General features: G+C 44.1%; 1 protein-coding gene across 1 annotated transcript; it reads right to left on the bottom strand.

Moving 5' to 3' along the window:
• Positions 1-3911: 3911 nt before the first annotated feature.
• On the bottom strand, positions 3912-10203 carry Rgs4 (regulator of G-protein signaling 4). Its single transcript, NM_017214.2, has 5 exons — positions 10052-10203; positions 7710-7814; positions 7218-7279; positions 6759-6925; positions 3912-6342 (listed from the first exon to the last, which is right to left on the bottom strand). The coding sequence occupies exons 1-5, from the start codon at positions 10093-10095 to the stop codon at positions 6103-6105; spliced, it is 618 nt and encodes a 205-aa protein (NP_058910.1). The 5' UTR covers positions 10096-10203; the 3' UTR covers positions 3912-6102.
• Between the last annotated feature and the right edge of the window lie 2069 nt (positions 10204-12272).

Here is a 12272-nt window from a genome sequence, read left to right on the forward strand (position 1 = left end):
TAAATCAACGAAACATAGTCTGTGGCTTTGAGAACTTGACGATATAGTCTGGAAGACAAAATCATCTGTGACCGCTTAACCATGTTCTGGGAGTAAAAGCACGCTGAGCTGTAAGGCAATGCCACTGAAACCTGGAAATGGTTTCTCAGCGGGGGAAAGGTCTGAATCTAAATGCTGAATTTAAAATGAATGGAAGCATTAACTAAATGAAAGAGACGCACGAACCAGAAAATGGCAGGAACAACTTATCCTGTTCCATTCCAGAAAGTGGCCATCTTCACAGCAGGATCAAAGAGAGACTTGTAGAAGATAAGGCAAGAAATCTTGACAGATTTAAATGTCATAGTGTCTGGAATACCAGCCAGGGGAGTTTGAAGAACTGTAACTTTTCAAGAAGAGCTAAACCAAATGCAAACCTAAGAAGACAGTGACAGTTATTCCAGATGAATTGGAAGTTCCCCAACTGGTGGTAGAGAGGCCCGTAAACAGGTTAACTCGACAACCTAGGCCATGTTCTCTAAGGCCCTAGATGAGGTGCATGCCCATGGGAGGGAAAGCTCTTAGGTTCCATCCAGAGAAATGCTATACAGCTGGATGTCTGTTGAGTGTGTGGAGTTTCCAGATGGAATGACCCTATGTAAGCTCAGGTCATTGCTAAGGTAGGATATAGGTGAGAGAAACACTTGAACTAGAATTTGCCAACATTCCTGACGATTTTCCTCTGCGACAACAACAAAAAAATCCAGTAAATATTAGTTAAGACACAAAATTGAGACAGTTGACTGGAGACACAACTCGTGGCTTGTCTTCAATGACTTTAGCTCCTTTCCCACAGGTCGTAATCATCACAGAGACCTTTGGGGGATAAGCTGTCCTGGAAGAAGACAGCTCCAGAAACCCCAAATGAGTTGGTGAACAATCTGGGAATCTTACAAATACTCCATGAAGGGACGAAAACAGCCTCCTTTATTTCAGCAGCAAAGAACAGCTTTGCAGAACCCTGGGGAGGCCACCACTCTCTGGTTCCCATGGTCCAGCTCACCAGTTTGCACATGCTGTTGCCTTGACTGAACTCAAGTGGAGTGGGAACAAGGACCTTTTAACCTCCTGGTTTCCTCCCAGAGGGGAGGCAGAAACGTGAAGAGGCCCAGAGCCTCAATGCCTGTTTCCAGCTGTGATCCTGGCTGTGTGTAATTCCTACTGGCTGAATGACTTGGCTTTGGTGTGTAAGGCACCGCACCCCACCCCCTCACCCTCCAGGAGCAGTAAATTCAAGCCAGAGTTTAGGGTACATTTCATCATCTTAATCATTTCATATATCTGTCTATATTTACTGCTCTAGGAATGGTACCAAATCAGGCAAGTTTAGAGAACAAAAAGGGACCAGAAAAGTGACTCTTAAAGAGAAACCGTTCTTGGTATCTAATACTTGCTTTCAAATGCACTTTAGACAAGATCTGGAGAGAATTCCCACTTGCCCCAACTCAGGCAAGGCATGGGAAACCACAGTATCTGCTCAGTGCTCCGGCAAGCATATGCCCTGAAAATGATGGGTGGTTAGCATTTTGCTATTTCATCACAGCCACCCTTGATTCCCCCTCCTGTTCCTGTTCCATTCCTCCATTTCTTTTTCTTCCCCCTTTCCTTCTTTGCTTTATTTGTCTTATCTGTTGACCTCTTCTCCCCATCGTTCCCTTCTTCCTGGGACTCTTCCTCTACTTCCTGTGGCTTCATCTTTCCTCTTACCCTCTCCCCTTTCTTCTTTCTCAATTAGAGTAACGAAACTTGTAAGCTCTGGATGGGATGCGGAATGCTGGGCCTGACTCAAGCTCTACCACTTTTCTTGGAATACACTGCTAGGTACATCTCAAAACTTTCCTATATCCAAGTTTTCCCAGTTGCAAAGGAAAAACACGAATCTTACTCGGGGATTAAACAAGATAATGTAGAGCACTTAGCATCTACTTGCCCTGTAGAATTCATGACATACTGTGAGGCCATTAACTTTTAGGCTTTCTGTGGAAACTTATCCCAGCTCCAAGCATCATTTATCTGTATCAGTCATAGAACAGCCTTTCATATTGACTCTCTGTTAGCCCCTTGCACTCTAAAATATCGAATTCAAAAGTTAAAACGTTACCAAGCCACCTCACCGAATTTACCCATATTCTAACAGAGAGGACAAATGCAAGTAATTCTCAGGCATAAAAGAAGCAAAACAATGTGGACTAAAATAACAGGCAATTTAACTTATCATCTTGTGCTTAAGGGCCTAAGCAGACACCTGGTTTAAATTCGGCCTCTGAATGAGATGACTAGGGCTCCCCAGCAGCTACACTTCCAGCTTTTGCAGCCGGCTGGTCACATCGGTTAGCTGACCTGACCCGAGTAGGAATTTGTCAGCCTGATTTCCTTTTCCCATGTGTTTAGCCTAGGTGTAAGCCTAACTGGTTTTCCCTTGATGCTAGTTCTTTTTCCTTGGTATCATTGCTCTCTTCTCCCTTATTTCTCTTCTTCTATCTTTCTGTCATCTACTTAAAAATGTAAATCTCTAAAAGTGGCAACAGGCACATTCAGAATACAGCTCGAGGAGGCACCCTGGGGAGAATCCCTCAGCAAAGTCTAGTTTCTGTTTTTAGCCTGTCATCCAGAGATGAACGAGGCATCTCAATCTACACATCAGAGCCTCTTTTTCCAATCCCCAGTCCCTGCCACACACACAAGGCAATAGCAACAGCACAGGGCAGTGTTTGAAAGACTAATTTTAGTATTGATCTAAGCGGTAGTGCTGTACTGGAATAGTCGAGAATCCATGCAGTCTAACTACCAACACGCTTCTATCTCATGCCTGCATCTTCTGGAAAGTATAACCCGGGACACTGCCAGAAAGGAAAAGGGAGCAGTGGAGAATACACTTCTCCATTCTTGACCCATATAATTGCAAGTGACTTCAGGGCCAGTGCATGAGAAAGAGGGCAGAGGGATCTTCGTCTGTGTTTAGAGGGGTGGGGGTGCAAACATTTTGTATGAATATTTATGAGAAATTTCAATTCCTTCATGTACTTTCCTAAGTATAGCATCCAAGGTTCCTGCCAGATTTTTAAAAGCATCATTACTTGGGGGAAAAAAATGTCTGCAATCACCTATGCCTACCGCTGTGCAAAGCCCTGGTTTCAGATGTGAGCATTCTGTTACCTTTGGTTGTTGTTGTTTGTTTCTTCAGAAACTCACAAAGGACAAAGACAGCCCTGAGCAGCTGTGGCAGAGAGCTCTCTCCTGGACATCTCCAGCCTCCTCAGCTTCTCTACAACCTTTCTCACTCTGGCAGGTAATTGAAAGTAGGCAGCTGCTCAGAAGGGGAACCCTAGCCTTAAAATCCTAAGGAATTCAGAAATGAAAAACTGTACCAGTCACCCTAAGACTTGAGAAGTCGAGGTAGGAGGATCTCCATGAATTTGAGCCCAAACTAGTCTTCACAGTTAAGTTATAACCAGTGGAGGACAGCCTGAGTGAGACCCCATTGGTTACTGTTGTTGATCTGGTTTCTTTTCTTATTCTGATATTTTTGTTTTTTGGTGGTATTGTTTTGTTTCGTTGGGGTTTTTTGTTTGTTTGTTTTATTTTGTTTTAGTTTGGGGTATTTTCTCCCCCCAACCAAATTGAAGATCTGCAGTACACTAAAGTTGCCTAGTCTTCAAACCTAGAACAGCCAGGGACCTGGGAGCAGAAGCAGGCAGAACAGTGAAAGGGGCCTAAGCCTAAACAATACAACTTCTACTTTCCTTTCTGGAGTTGGCAGGGGAGGGATAGAAGACTCCCTGTGAGTCATTTTGTAAAGGCATCCTATGCCCCGCTGTTTCTCACGGCATTGCCTCTCTGGATCATTAATGTGTTTCCAAGCAGATTGTTTTGTAGGAAGCATTTATTTCCTGTTATCATTCAGATCTATGTGTTTCATTGGAAGCATCAGCGCTGAGGCCTATAAAGCACATGGCAGAAACAGACATGCATCTGGAAGGAGCGTCCTTTGCAGGGGCCAGCAGCAGGCAGGCTCGCCAGACCAAAGAGCGATGGCAAATACAACTGAAGACACACTCAAGATGTATTACATAAAATAATTTACTTCTCATTCAGAATGACTTTTCCCAGACCTATTTGTGAGACAGCAGTCTGGGAGTACAGGTACAATCTCAAAGTCATGATAATATTAGGGCAAGACCGGAGAGTTATACAGACACGACTGTGGACTTGTGTATTACAAAAAGGAGTTAGGACCACTGATGGGGGAGCTCTGGGGATATTATACGCAAGACTGTCAAGAGAGACAACAGTACTGTTAGAAAACTGACTTCTTCAATAATGGTGAGACTTGGATTCACACTATGAGTGTCTTCACTTTGCAGCCACAATGGTGCTCATGCATGGAATTTAAACTGGAGCTGTGCCTGCAGTATGCACGAGTCTGTGTGCGCTCTCAAAGGCAGGACTTTTAGAGGAATGAGAAGAAAATTACTTCTTGGGCATTCATTAATAATTCGGGTAATATCCTGTACCTCCATTTATAAAACAATACAGTAATAAAAACATTGTACAAAACAACATAAATAACACAAATGAGAAATTTTCAAGTATTTCACGTGCCTTAAAAAGCTCCAAACAGTAGTCCTACCAACTGATATCCCGTCCTCCTCTTTTCTCTTCTCTTTCTTTTTTTTTTCTTTCCTCTCTCCTTCCGTTGGTCTCTGCTAACTTTGGTGTTTGGGATGGGATGAACAAGCTCTTACCTCAAAGCAGAAAACCAAAAAGGGGTTTACAGCTCATAAGAGCTTACTTCCTCCTGGGACAGCATAACCTTTCCCCCTGGTGATGCTTTTGAAAAATGTAAGCGGGTAGCTTAGAATGACTTGCAGGTGGCCATGGTTCCTAACGTGAGCAACCAACCACGGGGAAGTAAAGAGGCTCATCTGACAGGTGACGTTCTTTGGGGGTAGGAATAGGAGAGCACCTTATCAAGAGAGGAAAGAATTAAGATAACCTCGGGGTCTTCTGCCCTCACCTAAGCAGTAGTCATTTGTAGGGCTAGGCAACAAGGCCTGGACCGCATTCCTTCATTCCTCTCAAACATCCATCTCCAGACCAACCCAGCTGCTAGTCAGCATGCCCTGAGCACCCAGGCAAAGGAGGGATGGCCAACAGCATAGGGACTTAAAAGTGCTAGTAGTAATCACCGGTGCGAGGCAGCTCTGTGTCAGTCAGACAGCAGAGTTTTCGGAGTACTCACCCCATAGCTCAGTGCTCAATGTGGAGGCCATTGACGAGATTAAACACAAAGGCCCTGACTATGCTCCATCAAGACCCAGTGGCTTGACGGAACTCACTTTTTACAAGTTAGTGTTCCTTTCTTAGCCTGCATGGCAGTTAATTTAGTTTGCCCTGTTCAGACACAGTATGAAGGACCAGAAGTCAGAACATGCATGCAAGCATGTGTACACACTCCAATTTGAGCACCAAGGATCTTTCCCATCTTTTCTTGAAGAAATGTGTGTGCATGTGTGAACATATACAAATATATATATGCATATATATATATATTCATGCACATTCACACATACTGAATACATAGATATAATATATACAGAATGTATATGCATATGTTCTATATATTTAATATATACATACACATACACAAATATCACCTAAACGTTGAAAGTCTGTAGGAAGTGCTGCTGGCTGACATTGCATGTGCATGTGACATCACATGAAGTGTACCAACTAACTTGAGGTCAAACTGTTGGAAGGGGTGGACTACTAACCATCTTTGAAAATCCAGACCTACAGGGCCATTATTTGGAGACTTGCTCACCTGACACCCTTTAAGGAAACTTGGGAAAATTGAAAACAAGTTGGGTCTTACCCCAATGAAAACCCCCACACCACAGCTAAGTCTAGTTTTACATGGAAGTGACTCACACACGGCAGGCAGCATGGATACTAGGCTACAATGTGGAGAAAGCATTGATGCTTAATACAGATCAATATTTGGCCTCAGGTTTTCCAGAGCATAGAGTCTTGGCATTTCGGTTCTCTGCCTCTGTGTGAGAATTAGGCACACTGAGGGACTAGGGAAGTGCAGTCTGCAGAACTCTTGGCTCCTTTCTGCTTCTCTGCCCCGCAGCTGGAAGGATTGGTCAGGTCAAGATAGAATCGAGACTTGAGGAAACGACGGTATGAATCCTTTTCCATCAGGTTGAAAATCTTCTTCTGGGCTTCATCAAAACAGGTTATCGTGGGCTCTAACATGTTCCGGCTTGTCTCCTCTCTGGTGCAAGAATCCAGGTTCACCTAAAGTGCAAAGACCAAGGTTGCATTAGAGCTAGAGCTCTGTTGAAGAGAGGAGGCTTACATTCAAAAAGGAGTAGCCAGGACCCTTTCTTTACCTTCCTCCCAGGAGTGAAACCCGGGACATTTGGGTGTGCCCTGGCATATGTGTATAAAAGGTCAGCTCTGCCCTGAAGTGGAAAGAGCACTTCCCTTTCCTTTACTCTCTCATTTGAGAGATTTATAATTATATTTATTAAGGAGAGTCATTGAGATCACATAGACAAAATGGCTTTTTTCCTAATAGACTTACTTGAAATGTCAAGATTATAATAGCCAGTCCTATTGCTCCTTTAGTAGATCTAAAGATTTCTGCCCCTGAATGCCTCTCCTATGAATTCCCACTAAGATCTAGAAAGTTCTCTGCCATGGAAACATACCTCTTTTGTTGCCTGCACAGAGATGAACTCATTGTAGATCTTCTTGGCCTTGGGACTTAGTTTAGAAGGTGATTTGATTTTCTTGTACTCCTCACAGCTGATCCAGAAGTCAATGTTCTCCTCACTGTATTCTGACTTCAGGAAAGCTTTGAAAGCTGCCAGTCCACCTGTGACAAAGGACAAAGAACCAAAGTTACCCAGAAATGGCTTGTCTTATGCTGAGTAATACTATCCTCAGTGTGTGTGTGTGTGTGTGTGTGTGTGTGTGTGTGTGTGTGTGTGTGTGTGTATGTGGTGCATGAGTGTGTGTGTGTGGTGCATGAGTGTGTGTGTGTGGTGCATGAGTGTGTGTGTGTGGTACATGAGTGTGTGTGTGTGTGTGTGTGTGTGTGTGTGTGTGTGTGTGAGATAAATGATGACAGAGAGAAAGAGAGAGAGGGGGGGGGTATGGTTACTTACATTCATGGTTAATCAGGTTTTCCAGCGATTCAGCCCATTTCTTGACTTCTTCTTGGCTCACCCTAGAGATTTTAAGAAGAAAGAATGATTTAAATACATAGCATAGAATTAAAGAAAAAAACTAAGGCAAAATGTGATATATTGTTTATTGGGATACTTTCTCATGAAATATGTAGAGATTTAAATTCTAATTATGATTGACATAAACTGGACTCTGCTCTGTCTATCTTTCTCCATTCTCATGTGTGTTTGTGAGTGTGTGTGTGTGTGTGTGTGTTTGATATAATATCTTTTTATAAATCTCAGGCTAGTCTTGAACCCATGGCCCTCCTACCCTTCCAAGTGATGAGATTACAATTGTATACCTTCACCTCAAAAATGGAGGCCATCTTGACCTAAATCTTCCCACTGACTCTTTACATACAATGTATAACTTCTCTATCATCAGATAGTTAACACTCAAGGGTTCTTCGCTATAGCTATTTCTCTTACCTCTGGCAAGTTACTACTTTGTCCTTCTTGCTGTGTGAAGAACTATGTTCACAGGAATCTGATTTCTGCAGCAGAAATCCCAGCCGATGTTTCATATCCTTTGCGCTGCAAGGAAGAAGACGAAAATGAACATGACAACCACATTTCCTTAAAAGAGAGGCATGAGGGCGCTTAAGAACCCATGACTGTTATGTAGATCAGAAGCAGCCTCCTTAGGAGAGTTGCAGTGGCTTGAACTCCCAGAAGAGACTCCTTTATGACCTTTGATATCTTTGGTGAAAGCATGTTAGAAGTGGCTGCTTTTTTGTAGGCAGTAACTGCAAAACACGACCCATTCTCCCTATAGGACACCTTCGGGAAGCATGGTGCTATTTCCCAGGGTGAGCAATGGAAGCACTCCCAGTAAAGTAAAAGTGAGTTTAGTCAGCCCTGAAAGTGGTAGCCCAGAAGCTCCCAAGGTGTGTGTGTGTGTGTGTGTGTGTGTGTGTGTGTGTGTGTGTGTGTATGTGTGTAGAACGTAAGCCTAAGTGCATAGAGGAGCAGAAAAAGTGAATGGTACACACGCTCAGGCTGAAGGCTCAGCCCTACCAGGCTTGTTTCTAGGCAACCACCAGCTAAAGCTACAAACAACAAATAAACAGATAACCCCAAATCGACATCACAGGGAGACACACATTAAAAAGGGCACCTCAGACTTTGGGCTCGGAGAAGCAAGACAGAGTCAGGGCTGAGGTGAGTATTTAATTAGAGCAGTTTCCAGTTACTGCTATCTCTTAACAGGCAGACAAGGGACCACAGAGTTTCCAACTACTTCAACTTCCAGCTTAACTCTGTCATTCTTTCTTAATAGATATTTCATTATATTATTGTTATCTCTTTTATTATAAAAGCCAAGAAATCGTTTAAGAAGAGTGGTGTTTCCAGAGCAACAAAGGCCGAGACATTCTTGCCTGGCAGGGTTAGAGAAGAATGGCGGTGCACACTGCTTTAGGGTGGATGTTGACACACTGGGAGCTTCTCCGTGTGTTTTCTCAGAACGTCTGAATCTCCGCACTATTCTCGGGCTGCCCTTTAAGGTAGTATTTTTCCATCTCTCACAAGGTCGTCTTCCCTTCTCTATTTCTCCAGCTGATGACTGCTGACAAAACCCTCCCCAGTGACAGTAAGATAAAATTACCAGCGATGGGACAGTCCTAAGGTGATCCTATGGATGCGCTGTAATCCAGCCCAAAGAGAAATGACTTCCTGTCTCCCTGTACTGTCTCTGCCTGAGCCGGGACAGCTACTGACTAAATGAAGGGGCATCTCCAAAGAGCTAGAAGCATGCTTGGCAAATATCTTGTAACACAACAGAAGCAGAAGAATAAAAACCAAAGTTACTTCAGAAGTCTCTGGAGACAGGTAGCTTGGACAAGGTCCTTTGTCTGCTGTTACCACCCATGTGACCTTGAGCAGACAGGACCCTCTGGAGACCCTGGCCCTGAAGATGAGAGCTGCTTAACCCTTTGAGGGCAGACTCAGTAATGCACAAACACTGCTTTAGGGGACTGTATTCCAAATTAAGATTTAACGGGATTTATATTTCCAAGGATGGTTAGGGAGGTTTGGTAGATGACCTCTGGCCTTTAGTTTCAAGAGGAAATCATGTGACACACACTAACCTTGTGTTTTATTTGAAACCAACTACTATATAAGAACTTGATGAAATCATTCATTTAGACCCTTGAACCCAAAGACACACAAGTGCCTCTAAAACTTTAGCTGGTAGGTTACAAACTGTATTTATTTCTCAACCACAACTCACTTCAACATCTGGAGACGGGGCAGAGGGATAAGAAAGATGTACTTTGGAAAAGAATCTTTTATTCTCACGTTCGTTTTCAACTAATGTAGAGTAGAGGACAGTGAAGAATGCTGCAGAAAGCTTTCTGACAGTGTTTCCAAACTTCCTTCTGAGGTTTCTTCCTCCACACAAGAACTAGTTAGCCCTGGCTCTGGGTCCTCAGCAATGGTCAAACAGGGACAATAATCACAGAAGGAATTCAGATGCATCCCCCAAACCTACTGTCACTTCGTAATCCAAGCAGCTTAAACTAAAGGACCCAGTTTAAAAGTCAGAACCAGTCCCACAACTAAAGCCATGCGAAATACAACACACAGGAAGCAACATTTGAGGAGCCGGCTTCCGAAGTCAACGTGTCTGGCTAGTCCTGGGGCACACTACCAGGGCTTCCCAGAGCCTATAGCCTCGGATCCCAGAGAAGTTCATAAGCAAAGCCTACAACTCACTGAGAAAGTCCTTGCAAAACTTTAGTTTGGTCAGTAACAGAAGCCAATCTTACCTCCTCAGGCAGGAAGCCGGCAGACCAGCGAGTCCTTTGCACATCTTGTTTAACTGTGGGATTCGGAGCGAGGAGAGAAAGGCAGCGGGAGCAACGGTGGTTTCTATTTTGAGCACAGTTGCTTCTGCTCTGCAAAGAAGCTGTCAGAATCCTCTGAGCCTCTGCCTCTCAAGCCTGTAGGGGTCTCTTTTATAGCCCAGCCACGCGCCCGGCAGCCAATCAGATGGCAGGGCTATAGGATCCGCTCTGCTGCTGAGGCGCTCTGCCTCTCAAGCCCTTTAGAAAGGGGGAAGAAACTACTGACGCATGGGGGATGCAAAGGGACCCAGCGGAGGGAAGCCGTTCGCAACAGAAAAGGACGTTTTGCTCAACATTTCTACCAATGTGTGAAGTTCTGAATTTGTAGGAGAGGATCTATAGAATCCATGGTTCTGAAAAATATGAGACTTATTCGTTGGCTTGTAAAATCAATGTCTAAAGAACTTGCCTCCCAGAAAAAAAGAAACCAGCAGAGGATCTTTATCTTATTTTGCGTCTGGCTCTCAATACACATTTCTCTTTGAGTCAGAAATATATTCTGGGTGGTGTAAGGCAGAGTTGGTACTAAGATCGAGGTCTCTGGGCAGTGATTTGATAAAATAAGCCTGCCGATAAAATAAGGCACAGAGGGATGTGGATAGCAGACAGCTATATGTCGGGCAGCGTAGGGAAACCAGCCAAGGGAAATTAAATCCAGTATGATTGTGATCAATTTATCTTTGCAACATTCCTAAATCCGTTACTAGGTACAAAAATCAGCGCAGCTCTGGCGTGCTTCTTTCTGAAGAAGCTCGATTCCTGCAAAAGTCTGAAACAGCAACTTAAGACCAAAGCAGGGGGTGGATAAACACATAAGACACCAATTCCATCTCAGCTGAGTTTACATGGTATGTCTGTAACGCTAGATCTTTATTGTTCAAAAGAGAAAACTAGAGAGAGGAGAGAGGAGAGAGGAGATCCAGCAGGCAGGAAGATGTGTACTTCGCGTTGCCTGTCAGCAGGCTGAGGGGACAGACCGGTGGGAGAGCAGCCGTCCCTGCTGTTGCTTCTGAGCTTCTGAGAATCTTCCACATTCAGTATCATGGGCTGAATTCTTCGGGCTCCTGAAAGCGCACTATAATCACATCCTGTGATCGTGGTTGAAAATACCCAGATATGCACTACAAAGGGACCGTGTTCACACTGGGGAGTGGTGACTGGAAGGGAGAGGTTTACTTCAGTGTCTCAACAAAACAGCTCTCATCTTAAAGATCACCGGTCGTAGTCCAGTGGCCTGGAATGTGGACATCACTGCTTCTCAATCTTCAGGGGGTGAAAGCATGTAAAAACAAGATATCAGATGATTTGCACACAAGAAGGAAAGGTACCAGTCCCTTTCTTTAGAGATGGGTTTCTCTCAGGTACTAAGAATATAAAAGGAGAAATAGAAACATGCAATGTTCTATGCTCTGGACCAGGAAGACTATTGCCCTAACCACCCACCTTACTATTCACATCTTCCCCTGGCTAGCTGAGTATGCAGACAGTAGACAAATGTTAAAGAGGGGAATAGGTATGTCAGTTAAGGGCAAGTCCCCAGCTCTCTCCTGTAAAGACTAAAATCACCTATTACATCAGCCACTGAAAACCTCTCCTGCTTTCTAACATGAAACCTAGGAAAGATGATAGCTGTCCCTGGTGGTGGAGTGGAAGGGATCACCGTGCAGGATGAAGTGAGAGAGACCTTGGACTAGAGGTTCGGGCAGAGTTTGCATCAAAGGCGATCAACTGAAAGGGAGAGACTGTTACCTTCTAGAGTAATCTTTGTTTACCCGAGCACCTAAGACAGGGATCACTCAGACAATCTGATTCAGGGGACATCAGTGGAAGACTCAAAAAGATGTACTGGTGCTTGAAAAACAATTGCAGAGCAGGAACATTTCATCGTGGATTTAGAAGAAAAGAGGTGTGGCATCAGTTCTAAATGCGCTAAAATGGACTTTGAAAACCACTCGGTCTATGCCTTCGTTTCATCCGATGATAAATAGAATTACAGAGACTGAAAGCAACCGTCCCTCCCGAGGACACGGAGTTTTCTGTTAACCGGACAGGATGCGGACCCAGGCGTCTTGACACTGGGCTGTGTAGACTGTCCACAGAGCTGCCCTGTCATTCAGTACTCTTATCAAGGGAGATACGCTGT

Source organism: Rattus norvegicus, chromosome 13 (genome assembly GCF_036323735.1).
Source record: "Rattus norvegicus strain BN/NHsdMcwi chromosome 13, GRCr8, whole genome shotgun sequence".
Taxonomy (NCBI): Eukaryota; Metazoa; Chordata; class Mammalia; order Rodentia; family Muridae; genus Rattus; species Rattus norvegicus.

Bases quoted from the DNA above. Each gene is read 5' to 3' on its own strand.
- Rgs4 (NM_017214.2), bottom strand. From the start codon at position 10,095: ATGTGCAAAGGACTCGCTGGTCTGCCGGCTTCCTGCCTGAGGAG. The intron at 7,280-7,709 runs GTAAGAGAAATA...TAAAATCTCTAG, and splicing joins AAAGTAGTAACTTGCCAGAG to GGTGAGCCAAGAAGAAGTCA. The intron at 6,926-7,217 runs GTAAGTAACCAT...CCTTTGTCACAG, and splicing joins AAACCTGATTAACCATGAAT to GTGGACTGGCAGCTTTCAAA.